General features: G+C 34.1%; 1 protein-coding gene across 2 annotated transcripts in view; it reads right to left on the reverse strand.

Moving 5' to 3' along the window:
• Positions 1-19,295, reverse strand: part of LOC118185734 (lachesin-like) — an 898,780-nt gene that overhangs the window by 226,101 nt on the left and 653,384 nt on the right. For both annotated transcript variants that reach the window (XM_085819606.1, XM_085819605.1), the window contains exon 3: positions 13,481-13,599. In XM_085819606.1, coding sequence (XP_085675732.1) covers positions 13,481-13,546 — 66 coding nt within the window. In that variant the 5' untranslated portion in view covers positions 13,547-13,599. The remainder of the gene's footprint in view (positions 1-13,480; positions 13,600-19,295) is intronic.

A 19,295-nucleotide genomic window follows, 5' to 3' on the forward strand; every position in this document is an offset into this window, starting at 1 on the left:
CGTTCTTCGTTGTATCTATATGTTACTCGTACAGTGCTTTTAGGAAGTAAAAGCGATAAGCTTCTATTATATATCATATTGTACTGATGTATAACACGTCAGTATCGTTCTTCGTTGTATCTATATGTTACTCGTACAGTGCTTTTAGGAAGTAAAAGCGATAAGCTTCTATTATATATCATATTGTACTGATGTATAACACGTCAGTATCGTTCTTCGTTGTATCTATATGTTACTCGTACAGTGCTTTTAGGAAGTAAAAGCGATAAGCTTCTATTATATATCATATTGTACTGATGTATAACACGTCAGTATCGTTCTTCGTTGTATCTATATGTTACTCGTACAGTGCTTTTAGGAAGTAAAAGCGATAAGCTTCTATTATATATCATATTGTACTGATGTATAACACGCTCAGTATCGTTCTTCGTTGTATCTATATGTTACTCGTACAGTGCTTTTAGGAAGTAAAAGCGATAAGCTTCTATTATATATCATATTGTACTGATGTATAACACGTCAGTATCGTTCTTCGTTGTATCTATATGTTACTCGTACAGTGCTTTTAGGAAGTAAAAGCGATAAGCTTCTATTATATATCATATTGTACTGATGTATAACACGTCAGTATCGTTCTTCGTTGTATCTATATGTTACTCGTACAGTGCTTTTAGGAAGTAAAAGCGATAAGCTTCTATTATATATCATATTGTACTGATGTATAACACGTCAGTATCGTTCTTCGTTGTATCTATATGTTACTCGTACAGTGCTTTTAGGAAGTAAAAGCGATAAGCTTCTATTATATATCATATTGTACTGATGTATAACACGTCAGTATCGTTCTTCGTTGTATCTATATGTTACTCGTACAGTGCTTTTAGGAAGTAAAAGCGATAAGCTTCTATTATATATCATATTGTACTGATGTATAACACGTCAGTATCGTTCTTCGTTGTATCTATATGTTACTCGTACAGTGCTTTTAGGAAGTAAAAGCGATAAGCTTCTATTATATATCATATTGTACTGATGTATAACACGTCAGTATCGTTCTTCGTTGTATCTATATGTTACTCGTACAGTGCTTTTAGGAAGTAAAAGCGATAAGCTTCTATTATATATCATATTGTACTGATGTATAACACGTCAGTATCGTTCTTCGTTGTATCTATATGTTACTCGTACAGTGCTTTTAGGAAGTAAAAGCGATAAGCTTCTATTATATATCATATTGTACTGATGTATAACACGTCAGTATCGTTCTTCGTTGTATCTATATGTTACTCGTACAGTGCTTTTAGGAAGTAAAAGCGATAAGCTTCTATTATATATCATATTGTACTGATGTATAACACGTCAGTATCGTTCTTCGTTGTATCTATATGTTACTCGTACAGTGCTTTTAGGAAGTAAAAGCGATAAGCTTCTATTATATATCATATTGTACTGATGTATAACACGTCAGTATCGTTCTTCGTTGTATCTATATGTTACTCGTACAGTGCTTTTAGGAAGTAAAAGCGATAAGCTTCTATTATATATCATATTGTACTGATGTATAACACGTCAGTATCGTTCTTCGTTGTATCTATATGTTACTCGTACAGTGCTTTTAGGAAGTAAAAGCGATAAGCTTCTATTATATATCATATTGTACTGATGTATAACACGTCAGTATCGTTCTTCGTTGTATCTATATGTTACTCGTACAGTGCTTTTAGGAAGTAAAAGCGATAAGCTTCTATTATATATCATATTGTACTGATGTATAACACGTCAGTATCGTTCTTCGTTGTATCTATATGTTACTCGTACAGTGCTTTTAGGAAGTAAAAGCGATAAGCTTCTATTATATATCATATTGTACTGATGTATAACACGTCAGTATCGTTCTTCGTTGTATCTATATGTTACTCGTACAGTGCTTTTAGGAAGTAAAAGCGATAAGCTTCTATTATATATCATATTGTACTGATGTATAACACGTCAGTATCGTTCTTCGTTGTATCTATATGTTACTCGTACAGTGCTTTTAGGAAGTAAAAGCGATAAGCTTCTATTATATATCATATTGTACTGATGTATAACACGTCAGTATCGTTCTTCGTTGTATCTATATGTTACTCGTACAGTGCTTTTAGGAAGTAAAAGCGATAAGCTTCTATTATATATCATATTGTACTGATGTATAACACGTCAGTATCGTTCTTCGTTGTATCTATATGTTACTCGTACAGTGCTTTTAGGAAGTAAAAGCGATAAGCTTCTATTATATATCATATTGTACTGATGTATAACACGTCAGTATCGTTCTTCGTTGTATCTATATGTTACTCGTACAGTGCTTTTAGGAAGTAAAAGCGATAAGCTTCTATTATATATCATATTGTACTGATGTATAACACGTCAGTATCGTTCTTCGTTGTATCTATATGTTACTCGTACAGTGCTTTTAGGAAGTAAAAGCGATAAGCTTCTATTATATATCATATTGTACTGATGTATAACACGTCAGTATCGTTCTTCGTTGTATCTATATGTTACTCGTACAGTGCTTTTAGGAAGTAAAAGCGATAAGCTTCTATTATATATCATATTGTACTGATGTATAACACGTCAGTATCGTTCTTCGTTGTATCTATATGTTACTCGTACAGTGCTTTTAGGAAGTAAAAGCGATAAGCTTCTATTATATATCATATTGTACTGATGTATAACACCTCAGTATCGTTCTTCGTTGTATCTATATGTTACTCGTACAGTGCTTTTAGGAAGTAAAAGCGATAAGCTTCTATTATATATCATATTGTACTGATGTATAACACCTCAGTATCGTTCTTCGTTGTATCTATATGTTACTCGTACAGTGCTTTTAGGAAGTAAAAGCGATAAGCTTCTATTATATATCATATTGTACTGATGTATAACACGTCAGTATCGTTCTTCGTTGTATCTATATGTTACTTGTACAGTGCTTTTGGGAAGTAAAAGCGATAAGCTTCTATTATATATCATATTGTACTGATGTATAACACGTCAGTATCGTTCTTCGTTGTATCTATATGTTACTCGTACAGTGCTTTTAGGAAGTAAAAGCGATAAGCTTCTATTATATATCATATTGTACTGATGTATAACACCTCAGTATCGTTCTTCGTTGTATCTATATGTTACTCGTACAGTGCTTTTAGGAAGTAAAAGCGATAAGCTTCTATTATATATCATATTGTACTGATGTATAACACCTCAGTATCGTTCTTCGTTGTATCTATATGTTACTCGTACAGTGCTTTTAGGAAGTAAAAGCGATAAGCTTCTATTATATATCATATTGTACTGATGTATAACACGTCAGTATCGTTCTTCGTTGTATCTATATGTTACTCGTACAGTGCTTTTAGGAAGTAAAAGCGATAAGCTTCTATTATATATCATATTGTACTGATGTATAACACCTCAGTATCGTTCTTCGTTGTATCTATATGTTACTTGTACAGTGCTTTTAGGAAGTAAAAGCGATAAGCTTCTATTATATATCATATTGTACTGATGTATAACACGTCAGTATCGTTCTTCGTTGTATCTATATGTTACTCGTACAGTGCTTTTAGGAAGTAAAAGCGATAAGCTTCTATTATATATCATATTGTACTGATGTATAACACGTCAGTATCGTTCTTCGTTGTATCTATATGTTACTCGTACAGTGCTTTTAGGAAGTAAAAGCGATAAGCTTAAAATACAGAGGCATTGAAAAATCAAGCTACAGTTTCCCATTTATTATCGAATTATTTCTGGGCAACTCTTAAAATTCAAAGAATTCCATGATTTTTCTGAAACATTTTCCTTTCGGGAAAGAAGTTAAAATTCCATCATCAACGTTTCCAGAATAATTTAACTATGATTAGTCTCCCAGAAAGGTATCATTATTAATAAGTCTTCTAACTTAGGGATCTAGCGTAAGGAGGGGGTAAGAAGGAATTAAAAAACACTTTCAGGTTGAGATGACCGAGAAATGACAAATACCTGACGAATGAGTGTATTTGTAGGAATTTCATTACGCGCCCACCAAAGAGGTCGAAGTATTTTCCTTTTGAATTACCGCTTTTTGATTAATGCAGGTCCCGCTTCAAAAGACAGAAAAGATAAAAATTCGTAAAGACTTTAGCCCGCAAAACCGACAGCATAATTACTTTTGCGTTTTGAGCTTAATGAAATATCATTTCCTTATCCTCCATTCGGTGGAGTGCAGTTGTAGATTCCTCACAGAAGAGGAGAGGCACTATTAAATGTAAATAAAGTTCTGGATATTGTTGAAACTTAATTCGAACGGCGTCTTTTGACGAATTTCGGAATTTGTCAAACCAATTATGTTTGCCCGGCGGTTGTGCGTTTACTGAAAATGCGAGAGTAAAGTTTAACTTTAATTAATGTAATTGTCGGGGAAGAGAATAATTTTCAAATGAGAGAAAACCGTTCATTTTAGTGCTGCAGTAATTTTAGTTTTATCACTTGGAATTTATAATTAAAACAACAACCGAAATATAACTTCCGCCGCACTTATGAAACATTTTAAAGATTAAATTCTGAGTTACATAACGATTTAAAATGTGTGATTTAATAATACCTTAATTTTGAGATTTTAGACAATTTCGAGTTTGCTTCTTTAGCCCTTTCCGCCATGCTACCTTTTAAATTTGGAATTTCGACAAAAAATTAAGTAGGTAATCTAATAAGGCTTAAAGGAGTATACAAGTAAAATTTTGTGAAGATACCACTCATCGTTTTAATTTTGTGGGTGTGCCCGAAGCGGGCACACTGATTGAATAGAGCTTCGAAAAGACTGCTGAAACGAGCATTGCTGGGAAGCGCGTAAAAAAGTAAGAGATTTTGCCTACGATTAAAAAACACTAGATTCTGAATACCGTAGCATATTTAGCATTACCCAGGGTGTGCCATGGGGAAACCTGCTACTCTACACACCCCTTAAAAGCTCTTTTTTGGTTATATGATAATTACCTGCGTATAAATGGGGAAAAAGGTAACTTGGGTATATGATATTTACATTATCTACATTTCATATTAGTCTCAAGTCTACTTTTTTCATGGTGGTACTTTTCGAAGAAAGTGACACCATCTTTGAAAAAGCATAACCCAATGTTGCATGTTTTGCACATGTAAACGGGATCTGTATCAGATTCCCTACCCGAAAGCAATTCGCGTAGCACTTTCAGTAATTCAGAAATGGTCAGCCCTCTTCGATCCGTTTGGAAAATAATTAAAAGTCCGAAAAAATAAACTAATATTATATCTACAATTCGAAATTATAAACTATGAAATAAAAATAAATAAACGTCTACAACTCAAAACCATCAGAGGTAGCGCTAACAAAACTTCTTTGAACGAAAGCGAAAGAGAAAAAGAGAACTGCTCTAGTGAAAACCCGAACAGCTAACTGATAAAATTCTTGTTCACCTTCAGAAAATCACCCCGACAATTTGTTAAATGATAACCAAACGTCACCAGAAAGAAAAAAAATAAAGAGAAAAAAACAGGAAATGAAAGACAGATGATGTGGGCCTATCTTTTTATTGTCAATGAACTGACCAGAGAGCTGCAGAGAAACAAAGATACAGTTTTTGGGTCGAGTTCTAGTCTCTCAGTGAGCCAACTCTGGGCACACTTGATGTTCTCTGACCGCTGGTGGACCTCAGCTATTCAAGGAGTATTTCATAGTTGGCTTTCAATCAATAGATGGCGCTAGAACTTTTCTACATTTAACTACAGCATTTCGAGTTTTTATTGTTGTTCAGGTATAAATACTCGCCTCTTTCTAAACGTTTAACTCATGCTGCTGAGGAAGAAGAATTTATTTAGCCTTTGAAACTATACTGCTGCAAATGTAGTCAAGTTATGCCAATTTTTTATACTTATTAGTGATTTCTTTAGCGAGCAGTTCAATGCTGCAGACCAATGGTAACAAACCACACGCGGACTGCAGGATTAAATTTTAAATTTCAATTACTAAGTATTTTTAAAAAAACAGATAAGCAACAATAGTAATAATATCTCAAAGAAAAATATTCAAACTTTAACTCATTTTCCATCTAAAATATATAATTTCGTACACTACGAAAAAAAAAAAAAAAAAAAAAAAAAGGAGCAGGTCCTATATCTCCCGTTGTTCTACTAGGCCGACTGACGAAATTCAACTTGTGTTTTCCATGTCTCAAAAGCGCGACTTAGTATATATATTAAATTTATATAAAGCTTTGTTCTAACATTGGCATTTTGACACAAAATCGGGCTTCTTCTGAAATTACATACCAATTTTTTTCCCATATTTCGATTCTACGATTCAATTTATGCCTAAAAATTAAATTTTGTAAAATATTGTGCGACATTTACCGAGAAATTCAAAAATTTATCTTGGCGCATTTTTCAGTTTCAGCCAAGAATAATTAACTTGCCGAACTTCTTAATATATAGCAACTGACTTTCCTGTCCCTTCCATTGTGCAAGAGCGGGAAAAAAGTCAAATCTTCAAATAATTTTTAACAAAGCGCGTAAACCACATTTTCGTTATTATCGCTTTCAACAAATATGCCAAATTTCGAAGCGCGCCATTACACAAATTCACGTACATCTTCGGAAATTTTGAATAAAAAACTCTAATGTTTTGCAGGTATGCTAAGAAATACAACTACTTTAAAATGATTGTAAAAGTTTTATAGGTTATAATTCAAAATGTTTTTCGAAAAAAATTATTAAAATAAAAATTTTTAAATAAATCATAAAAAATGGGTAAATTGTATTTGGAATGGAATCAAAGAAGTTTCATAAAAAAGATATATTAATAAATACATACCAAATCAAGTTGAAAGAGTTAAAATTTTGAGAGATAATTTTTTAAAAACAACTTATGCGATTTTGACAACTTAAACGATTTTGAGTTTGGCATAACTTGAGTCGAATCGAAATACTGAAAACAAATTGGCCTGTCATTTCAGATAAAGTCGAATTTTGTCTCAAAATGCTTATATTTGAACAATGCTCTAAGTCACGCTCTCGAGACACGAGAAACGCAATTCGATTTTCGTTAATTTGCCCAGAATAATAAGCGATATAGAACTGTCCCCCCTTTTTTTGGGGGGGGGCAGTGTACCTGCGAAAACATTTTTGCTTGTAACATTTTTTATTTCATATATATTGGTAGCAAAATACTAAATTTCACGAGTGACGTTTATTTAAAATATCTCTAACATGTTTAATTAATCATAAAATAAATTAATTTAGTTTAAATTGAAAGAAACTATAAAAAAACTTTCTTAGCATTTTAGAGAAAATTTTCGAAGTAAGACAAAATTTGAGAATAAATAATGACACTTAATCCCTTTATCTTATTCACTACATTTTTCTTTGAAGCTTTGATAGAAATACGGATGTTTGTATGTTAATAATGATAAATTTCTTTCATTTCTTACTCCAGCTTGACACTTGAGGGTGTCAAACTGTAAAGCATCTGATAAAGTGTGTAACTTAAAATCATTACTTGAAATTACCTTCATCATGGCTTGTAGATGCGTAATTTTTAATTGATTTTCAGCTGTGAAGAAACTGTTGACATATGGATGTCCTCCGGAACAAAGAGTTTTTTCTTAGTGCAAAATTTCGTAAGAGTACTTATTTATAATTTGACAGGTACGAATAGAACTTAATAAAACATGTATCTCTAAATCTCCGAATAAGATTTATATTACGTTCTAAATTAGTTAGACTGATTTACAGCTTTTATGATGTGTTATTCACGTTCATTTTAATGTCAATGAAAATAATTAAAAAACATAGAAATCTCAAAGCTTTCAGATTTTATATTACAGCCCAAAAGGCATTTTTTTAACGTTTTGTGTGTTACCTTTTTATTAAATAGCATGTTCTTCAGAGTTAAACCACATAAAATTCAACTCAGCAACAATATCACAAAATATTTAAAAACAGCATATCTTTAAACTAGTGGATACACAGTCACCCGCGCTGGAGGTAAAAGTGCTTTTTTCTCGCATTGCTTGCTTTGAAATCGTTGAGTTCGTTAAAATTTTACAAAATGTGAAATAGATAGGTGACAGGTGAATGCAGGGCCTGGACACCCGGACGGCTTAATATGACAAATCGGGTGTCGTCCGGTACCCGCACCTATTTAAAACAACACAACCCTGGCGACTTCCTGAGAGGGCTGCATCGGGAATATATTAATGGAGAATATGTGGTATTGACATGGCCAAACAAGGGCGTGTGCGTATACATGCTTCAGTATACAATTAATAAAAATGTTTCATACACAGGTACATTGGTGATATAGGTACTTGGATACATATGTATATTGGTCTAAAATTTTAAGGTGTATGATTAATGAGATAGGCAAACAATAAACACTTATACATTAAAAGAAAATGTGAAATAGATAATAAAACAAATTCCAAATTCGGGCTTCCATATGCCCACTTGGGTGGAAACGTACGTTATTCAAATTTCGATGGTTCTAGGTACCGGCGTTTTCTCACCATACGAGAAACATACACATATTTACGCGGATTCTTCATTATTTAATTTCTTTAAATACAATACAGGGCTGTAATATTTCGTAGCAACAGTTTAAAAAGTGAACGGACATTTAAAGTTTTCAACGCAAAGTTTAAAACAAAATTAATTGCCCTTCTGGGTTAAAAATCTGAAAGCTTTCAGATTTTATATTACACTCAAAAGGACCTTTTTTAAAAAAAAGTTTTGTGTGTTACATTTATTTATTAAATATCATGTTCTTCGCAGTTAAACCACATAAAATTCAAATCAACAAATATCACAAAATATTTAAAAACAGCACATGTTTAGAGTTTCCGATTCACAGTCTCAGTCTCGGGCACTGGATATAAAAATGTGTTTTTCCGTAAAGTGTTGCAGTTGCTCGCTTTGAAGTTGTTGAGTTTGTTAATCAAAAAGTCGTTAAAGTGTGCCAAAATGTGAAATAGATAATAAAATTAATTTAAAATTCAAAATTCGGGCTTTTACGTGCCCATGGTCGGTTGGAGGACTACGTTATTCAAAACTGGATGCTTCATTAGGTACCTTTTCTTCATAGCGAGAAACATACACACAGATTATTCATTATTTAGTTTCTTTAAATATAATGCATGTCGATAATATTTGGTGACAACAGTTTGAAAAGTTAATCAACACCGAAAATGAATCGACGCAAGTTGCCGTGTTGAAACCAATAAATATCTCTTTGGGTTAAACACCCGTTTGGGCTAAAAATGTAACGTCGGACTTCAAATAATTAAATTCTTCAAATATTTCTAACGTTATACTTGCAAAAAATTCATAATTTATTTGTGTTCGAGAGCCACATAAAACTGCTTCGCGTCAAAATTTAGAGACCACTTTTGTAGGCTACTAATGTATGTATCGTTTGGAAGGAATTACTCTGAAAATACTGTATATCATTGACACCGAACATTTAGTAATGCCTTAGAAGAAAGATAAAACAAGACGTTGCATATGTTGTTGGCTTTTATATTAATGGGTTTCAGCTATTATTAATAAGAAACTGTAATGTGAAATACAATAATACCAAATTATTAGTGTCATGATATAAAAAAAATATTTCGATTTATTAAAGTCTACAGTAAGAAACAATAACTTCAACTTTAACTAGCCCCCCCCCGAAAAAAGACGTTAGTTAGACATTATTTTCAAAATGTCATTTTGCGTATCACTTTTCAAATTGTTGCCTTTAAATATTATCGCCCTGTATTGTATTTAGAGAAATTAAATAATGAAGAATCTGCATGAATGTTGTAGAGATTCGAAGAATATATTCCAGGAAGGTATTTTCGAAGCAGGAGAGATGGAAAACGTGCAATGCTCTGCCTGGGATTCGGACCACGTACCTCTCGAATATGCGCCGAGCGTGCTGACCATTATACCACGAAGGCACGCTAAGAAGCCGGGAGAAATGCCTTACAACCATAAAATTTAATTCAACAGCAATATCACAAAATAATTTTAAAATGAGCATATCTTTATAATTTTCGGTACACAGTCTCGTGCGCTGGAGATAAAAATGTTCTTTTTTTTCGTACAGTGTAGCCGGTTTTCGCTTTGAAATCGCGGAGTTTGATAATAAAAAATTCTTTAATGTCTGACAAAATATGAAACAGATAATAAAATAAATTTCAAATTAGGCCTTCCGGATGTCCCTATTCGGTGGAGGATTACGTTATTCAAAATTGGATGGTTCTAGGTACCGTCGTTTTATCACAATGAAAGAAATATACATTACATGTATGCAATTTCTTCTTTATTTAATTTCTTTAAATATAATACAGAGTTGTAATGTTTGGTGGCAACAATTTGAAAAGTGAATCAACGCAAAATGCCAAAACGAAGTTAATAGCCATTCTGGGCTAACGCCCTTCGGGATTAAAAAAAAAGTGTTTTACCAATAGTAACTAAACAATAATCTTACATTTTAAAAATCACTCTAAATTATTAGGTAAGCTCAATAATTAAATAGAAAATACATCTGACTAAAATAAAATTAATTGAATGTAATAAGCGAATTCCTTATTTAAACTACGTAGCGGTTTAATGCTGAGCTTCCCCCCCAGTAATAGACGTATATTACTGCAAATATGAAAGCATATTACAGCTTTAATCATAACTGAAATTACACACGCTTTGCGTGGTTACTATAAGGGTTGTCCCCCACCGGGGGATCGACTGGGAGACAAACCTGAGCATTCTGCCTAGGACCTGGGTTTAGGCAGACTCGAATTGTGTGGCAAATAACCGGTCTTCAAACAGTGAGTAGAACCATAGAACCATAGGTGAGTAGAACCATCCCCCTCCGATAAGAATGATTTATACGGTGGTAGGTTTAGGTTCGGCAAGGACCATATGGTACTGTCTTTTTGTACCTTTTGGTTGTAAGGACGCTACATAGTCAAGATATCAAAGACTCTCCTGGTCGTTTGGCTTCCCCTGGTCAGAACTAGGGAAATGCCCTATAGACCCTCTTGACTTGTGCTTTCTTTGTTGACGATTGTGTCACTGACTGACCGTTAATTTTCTCCAGACGTTGTGCATTTCTGTGCCTCTGGATTGATAGAGGGTGTTAGCCTTTAACCGTATAAGGCAGCTTAAATGTGTACCAGGTCTGGGAGCCCCTTCCTCCTAATGTACTATAAGGGTTGTAATTAAGCAAAGTGTAATTGCATGTAATGCGATTTGTTACTCAGTTCTTACAGAAAATTTGCAAAAACATTACCTAAACTAGTAACAGTTTACGTTCTGTATTATAGTCACAGAATGTAGTACAGGAAAGGAGCTTCCAACTTAATCTGAATCAATGAACTCATATTAGAGTATATTTTCTTGTTTTAGAAAAGCAAAAGTGGTTTTATCTTGCAACAGCTATACAGTAAAAATTGGGTCTTTAATTAGAAACATAAAAACAAATTAAATTAAAATATAAAAGAAAGAGGCAGAAAGAATAATTTTTAATATAGACTATTCACCGTAATCAACTTAATAGTATCTTCACTTGAACTTAATTTAAGCTTCTTTATGTATTCTGCGTAGAATTTAGCTACATATTTCGTACCATACTACAAAATATAGTGTTCAGTTTTTTTTTTTTCAATGATCATATCCATAAGGTACTTAATACGCACAATACACTTGACATGATACCTAACATACCCGCATTTTTTGATAAATATTACTTCATACGCAAGTGACAAGCAAAGTTTCTTTGCTAAAAATTTACGGGAGTTGTGCAAAAATATGGAAACGCTTCGTAAAATGCACGTTTGAATTGAAATGTTTATTCTTGCAAAAGGTGTTGGGAGCGCTGATGTGTTTGCTCACTAACGTCACCTGTACAACATCCTCAGTGCCATTCGTTATCGAGACAGTGTTCTATGCAGTTGTGAATGCATCATGTCGCAGCTAAATGAATTCGAACGCGAGAAAATTCTCGTATGGTAAGTGCTTCTATAACCAAGGTGGCAAACCATGTCAACACCAAAGCAATTCCGAGGAAGATCCACAAGCAGGGTATTTTTGAGCGAGTTGCAATTAGAAAGCCATTCATCAGGTCATCAAAATGCCTGTGCAAGGAGAAAGTGGTAGCCTCACCTAACCTGTGCTGTAAAGCAATGGAAGATTGTCATTTCGTAGGATGAACCTTGATTTATACTGTTTAGGACTTTTAGGCGAGTTTATATCTGGCGAACAAAGTCTGAAGCGTGTGATAGAGAACGTTTGCTGCCGAGAGTGAAACACGGCGGTGTACGATTACGGTTTGGGCAGCCATATCGTGGTATTCCATGAAACCCATCATTACTGTGCAAGATCACATACTGCCAAGGGTTGGGGTGGCTGGGTTACTGGCTGTCCTCGTTTGTGGAGATACGGGGCCCCTTCTTTCGAGCTATGGGGACACTCGTGTCCAAAGCCTCCAATTCTTACTTACTGCCAAGGCTTATGTGACCATTTTAGCTGATCATGTCCATCCCATGACACAAATTTTGTTCCTCAATGATAATGCCATATTTCAAGACGACAGACCTCCTGTTCACTCAGCTGAATTTAGGACTAGCTTTCTGAGAATGAGGGTAAAGTTCATTGGTGGAAGATTATCTTGCAAAGCCTCTATTTATCCATTCCGAGAAGACTGCAATGCCAGTGCTTTTCCTACACCGTACGAGTCACAGCTTTTATTCAGTATTTCCATATTTTTGTCCAACCACTGTATGTACTAGCAATAGTGGATATCTATTGAAATGTTCTGGTAATTAATATTAGTTATTTTTCTTATCTTGTGTGATGAGAAGAACATTATTTTTTAAAATTTAATTTCCTGATAATAGGATTTAGTATAATAAAACAGCAAGAATTTAATAGCAAAAATTGCAAATAAATAATTTAATTCTTTATACAGTTCAGAGAGTTTTATAAAACTCTAAAAGATATTTTTGAATTTTAGATTATTAACAATAATTCTTAATTGATTCCCAATGTGATAACTCTGTTCACAACGACATGATAATAACTAATATTCGCAATTGATATATAGGAAATATTCGCAATTTTTGTAATAGTCAGTAAAGGTTAAATTTAAAAAAGTTATCATTTACAAACTTTTATTTTTCTTTACACTCTTATTTTATTATTTTAACTAGCTAAAAAATTAATGTTATAAATAAATAAGATATGTGAATGAAAAATTAACCAATATAATTGATTTCAAGCGTCTTGAAACTTGTTTGTACTATGCGTTACTAGAATAATATGAAATGTGTGAAAAATACAGTTATTTTAATTAATAAATTGTTTTTCCTTATATGTAAACACTTAGCCATTTGCGTTCATGAAAGTCATGCATTATGAAGTTATGAAAAGTTAATCAACTTACTTTATAGGTGCCTAGATTGTTGACGACGCAGGGTAATACGACTTCCCTGCCGGCTGCTATTGTCATGTTTGGAATGGGCTCTGCAAATGATGGCTCCAGGATGTCCTGCACAACTGCAGCTGGAAAATTAAAAGAACTTTAATTCATCGGTAAGAAATTCTACCAATGCATCGCTCATAATTATATAATTTATGTACATACATATATATACAATACCATGTTCGAGATCCGGACGTCTGGAATGATCTAAAATCCGAATCTCAAACAACTTGTTTTTTTTTAACCCAAAGGGCGTTAGAGGAAAGAGAAGAGCTATTAATTTCGTTTTGTCATTTTGCGCCTATTCACTTTCTCCTTTGATTCACTTTTCAAGCTGTTGCCACAAACTATTACAGCCCTGTATTATATTTAAAGAAATTAAACAATGAAGAATCTGCATAAATGCGTGTATATTTCTCGCATTATGATAAAACAACGGTAGCTACAGCCATCAAATTTTGAATAACGTAATCATCCTGCGAATATGGGCATCTGGAAGCCCGAATTTGAAATATGGAATTAGTTTCATTATCGATTTCACATTTCGTAAAACTTTCATATTTGTTAACTTTCATATTTTGTAAACGAATTTTTGATTAACAAACTCAAAGATTTCAAACCGAGTCATGGCAACGTTGTACACAGAAAACATTTTTATCTCCAGCGCGCGAGACTGTGTATCGGAAATTCTAAAGGGATAGGCTCAATTTAAAATTATTTTGCGATATTGCTCTTGTACTAATTTTATGGTTTAATTGCGAAGAACATGATGTTTAACAAATAAAGGTAACACACAAAATGTAAAACAAAACGCCCCTTTGAATGTAATTTTAAATCTGAAACCTTTCAGTTTTCAATTTTTTTATTTAGATTTTTTTTAAATATAATTTTTTTTATACTTTACGCATGAGCAATTTATTCTGCCCATAATAAAACATATATTATGAGTCTCGATTCTTTATTTCACTTCGGCAGCAAATAAAATATGTCCTTATTCAAGGAATAATCATTTTAGCATAAATTTGGGTGATCAATAAGTTGGTTCCGTAGCTGCGCGTCTGCTTGGAATACATCTCAAACCTAGATGGAAATATTGTTGATTTTACACCTACTAATATTTCTTACCCCTGATGCTAATCTAGCGAATCATTATTTATTATATTTGGCTTTCATCACTGCACGTTTACTAGTACAAGAAAACTTGAGTAATGAATCATGCAGCGATGCCTAAACAATTTTTTATATCAATTAATTGAATAATAGAGTTTAGTAACTTTTTTGTTTATGTTGACATGATGCTTGACGATGATTGCAGAGTTAAGTTAAAAGCGCTAAGAAATGTTGAACGAGAAAAGCCTTAACAAAAGTATCTTTCCATATGCTAAAAATAGATTTTATTAATGATACTCAGAAGCCGAAAGATTACATTTAATGTTATCTGAATTGAGAATAATTGATTAGGCATTGTGTATTAGAGAGGCAATAAAACTTACTGAAACTCAATAAAACCTTATTTTGTTATTGTTTTCATTTATCTTAATTTTAAGTCTGTAGAAGCTTATTTTGGATATAAATTTTTTTTAAACCTATAAGGTATCTCTCCCGCCTTCCTAGTAAGTCTTCATAGTGTAGTGGTCTGCACGCTGAGCCGGTATTCCAGAGGTTCGTGGTTCAATTCCCGGCGAAGGCGTTGCTAATTTTTCATTTTTCCTGCTTCCAAAAAATACCTAATGTCTCTACAGTGGCGCACGAACTAAAAGGGTGTTGGATGATGATTATCCTCACTCAGGATTTGGGCGATTGGGTCCCCTAAAAACCCCAGTCGCCCATTAAAAGGGGGAGTATATAAGATATCTCTCCCGCTTTCCTATCGTTCCTTCGTGGTGTAGCGGGGCTGCACCCTGGGCCGGTATTCAAGAGCTTTAAAACTAAATTATTCCAGAGCTTTTTAACTAAATAAAACTGCTTTTACCGTATTTTAAATATTGGGGTATGTGATAGATACCCCGTGCGCCCACACTTGATCATAAAAGTTCATGGTTTGACCTTAAAATGGACGAGGAAGCAGCTTATATTCGCCCGCAAGTACCATGAGGGTAGTTAGAGAATTAGGTTAATCCAGCTTTGTGGCATGGGAGTTAAATGAGCTCCTACTAAGGGAGCATCTGCATATAGCAATAGGTTATACATGCAAAAAACTAACGCATTTATCTACGGAAGCCGGTTAGACAGTTAATAATGTTTTAACTCTTGGATTTAGCAGCTCAAAGTAAGTTTCACAGTCTGATTGTCTAAATGAAATTAGATAATACCTTACTTTTGTAAGGATTATATCTTATTTATCTCACAATTAAATTTTGAGTTAAACTTCCTCTCCTATCGCATCTTAATTTCAACTTACCATTTCCGGCCAGAATGTAGTTTTAGAATGACGTTTGAATGCAAATTTAAGAACAGCGGTATTTAACCGCGAAGTTCTGTTTTAAACAGAGAGAACCAGAGATTCTGTCTAGCACGCGTCTGCCCCTTTAGGCTACTCTCTCTTTCTCAAGCTATTGTTACGAAATGTACGTTTGGCCAGAAATCGCCCATTTGGCGACAAAATCGGCGATATACCATGGACGGATGGAGAACCTTCTGGAACGAATTCTTACCGGTTTAGCCCAGAATGTTCTCGAACACAAGCCGAAAGCTATATAAACCCTGCTCGTTCCGTAGTCAGTTAGTGTGTGTGTGCCTCGTCTAGCGAGCTAATAGTTAGTTATTGAGCGAGTGTCTCGAAGTTTAGCATCGTGTTGGTCGTCGAGTGCATCGAGAGAGTCTTTTAGTGCATCGTCGAGTTTTGTCTTAGACTGTGCTGAGTTGAGAGCTATACTCTTGTGTATCGTTGAGTGCATCGCGTGGAGAGTCTCGAGAGTATGTGGAGTTCCGAGAACGACTGAACCGAAGAGTTGGAAACTGTATTCGGGTGCTTTGCAGTGAAGCTGTTTCCACCGTTATTGCCTGACAGTGTGTAGGCTGTGTCGCTGATTGTTCCAGTGTGTTTATTGTAGATCTTCGACGACTATAAAAATGTTTTGGAGCTGTCCTGATTAATATTGGTAAATAAAGTGTGTTTCGATACTTCATTAAGTGTCGTCGTTATTCACTCCAAATCTACAAACCCCGTACGAACGTCAAGGAAGAAAATAAAGTAACAACTGGTGTCAGAAGAATAAAAAACATAACACTATTATTACGCTTGGCCCTTAATAGCTTCGCAGTCAATTAGCGTTAAGGGTCCAACTCCATTAGAATCTTGATAGCTTCGGCTTTATCTTTTTAGTTAAAATTAGTTAAGTTTTAATTCTTAGTTTCCTAAGTTCAAGCCCGAGTGTCGTTTTTTATTGTACAACTTCAAGAAGGAGTTATGTTAATTCTTATTTGAATATTAAAGGATCTTTTAAGCCTTTCATTACTGTCTCACGAACTCAAGCAATTATTCGCTTACTAGTTCTTAAGATTCTTCACATTCAACTGTAACTAAGAAGTACACAGTAGAGAATCTTACACCTTAAATTAGTAGGTATTGCTTTTGGTTTATTTGAAGTTTTGCGTCATTTACTTATGTTTAAGGTCAGCAATTTCTAAAGGTCTTTCCCACCCCTAATGGTGGACATTAGCCATTATTAGGCGTTGGCCACTTGAACGTGTGGTCACTTTACTATAAAGGCACCTAATAGATGGGGCACCGCTACCTCCTATGAAGGGACAGAAAATGTACACCATGCCTTCTCCAGGACGCGAACCTGCGTCCTTCGGTACGGCATTCAGAATCACTGAACACTATTCTGTCTGAACGGCACAATTTCTAAAGTTAACTCTCAGAATTGAGCTATGCAATGCGTCTGCCATAGCCATAAACCCAGTTTCGAAGCACAATGAAAGAGTAGATGTTTGCAAGTGTATAATATCGTTTCAGCATAGAGACACTTAGCATAGTATGGAGCCGAAAGTTCTCTCGAGAGCTTGATGGAAAGCGAAGAATGGTAGCCGGACCCTCAGATACCTCACCCGAGAAATTCTCCTTCAAAACCGAGATAGAGCAAGCGAATTCGCACAGCCAATCTAGTATAACATGCGTAAACCAAAAAGAGCTCTTGAACACGATATATTTCATGCACTTTATCTGCTGTTAGTGTCAGACAAGTCGCAGCAATAACATTAAAAATGAGTTTTTAAGAAAGTTTTCAGATTTTAAATTACATTCAAAGGGGCGTTTTTTAACGTACCTTTCTTTATTAAATATCACGTTTTTCGCGCTTAAACCATAAAATTCAGTTCAAGCGCAATATTGCAAAATAATTTTAAAATGAGCATATCTTTAGAACTTCCGATACACAGCCTCACGCGCCGGACATACAAATGATTTTTCTGTACAAAATTGCCACGGCTCGGTTTCAAATCTTTCAGTTTGTTAATCAAAAATTCGTTAAAGTTTTACAAAATATGAAATCGGTAATAAAACAAATTCCAAACTGATCACAATGCGAGAATAATAAATTACATTTATGCAAAATCTTCATTACTTAATTTTTTTTAAGTATAATACAGGGCGATAATATTTGGTGACAACAATTTGAAGAGCGAAACAACGCTTTCCGTGAATCAACGTAAATGCCAAAATGAAATTAATAGTCCTTCTGGGCAAATTGCCACTTTGAAATAATAATGCAAGATACCTCAGTAGTTCATTTTGAAATAATAAACCGGATAATTTAGATAACAGCAAAGCATACGAGAGCCATCTGCCTAAGAGAAGGGATGCCTTTGTGAAAGACTTTGGTTCATGTTCATGTTACACATAATGAACAGAACAACAGACATCCCACTCCGTTCTTCTGCAGTTCAACATAAGGCGAACTACCAGTACATAGTGGTGTTGAACCACTCGGCCACTGTTGGAACTAATTTCCGTACTTATTTTTGTGCATAAATATTGCTTTTTGAGAAACAAAATCTAAAAGTGGTAGTCATTATTTTTGCAATGACTTGGTATCGAAATTCAACCAGCAATATCTTTGCAATATCTTGCAATAAATCAATACTAGTAATTCTGAATCTGGTAATCAATTTCGATGTAGTCAGAGTAAATGATGTTTGCATGTCCGAAACAATTTAATAAGAAATCCCTCAAATGTTTTACCAAAGAATAAAAGAATAATTTAAAAAAAAAACTGAGCTAAACTAAAGTTGTTTTTATATCTAGTTGTAATATCTAAGTCCTTTCATTGAAGTTTTATATTTCTACGAAATCTACGTTTAACCCTTTCCGGCACGCTACCTTTTAAAGTTGGAGTTATGATAAAAAAACAAAAAAAAAGTAGGCAGTCTAATTAGAGAAGTACACAAGTAAAACTTTGTGAAGATAGCACTTATCGTTTTAGTTCTGTGGGTGTGCCCAAAGTGGCACAATCATTTAATAGAGCTTCGAAAAAGAGTGCTGAAACGAGCATTGATGTCAATGAACTGACCGATGGGATGCGGAGAAACAAAGAATACAGACTCTCAATTGTCCTAGATGATCGGTGAGCCCGGTCTGGGCACAAGGTTCGCCGTTTGATTTTAGGCAACATTTCAAGGTAAAAATTTAAAACTAATATAGAATAAAGAGATTAGAATGCAGCCAAAAAATAACATAGAAATTTCTTTTCAAACAATTCCTTTTATATCCTAAAAAAAAAATCTGGAATAATTCTTTGTAAAAAGAGGGTGTTCAAAAAATAAACATGGCTAA

The sequence above is a fragment of the Stegodyphus dumicola genome, chromosome 6 (genome assembly GCF_044657685.1).
Source record: "Stegodyphus dumicola isolate Sdum_Otavi_A_Nest chromosome 6, ASM4465768v1".
Lineage (NCBI taxonomy): Eukaryota > Metazoa > Arthropoda > Arachnida > Araneae > Eresidae > Stegodyphus > Stegodyphus dumicola.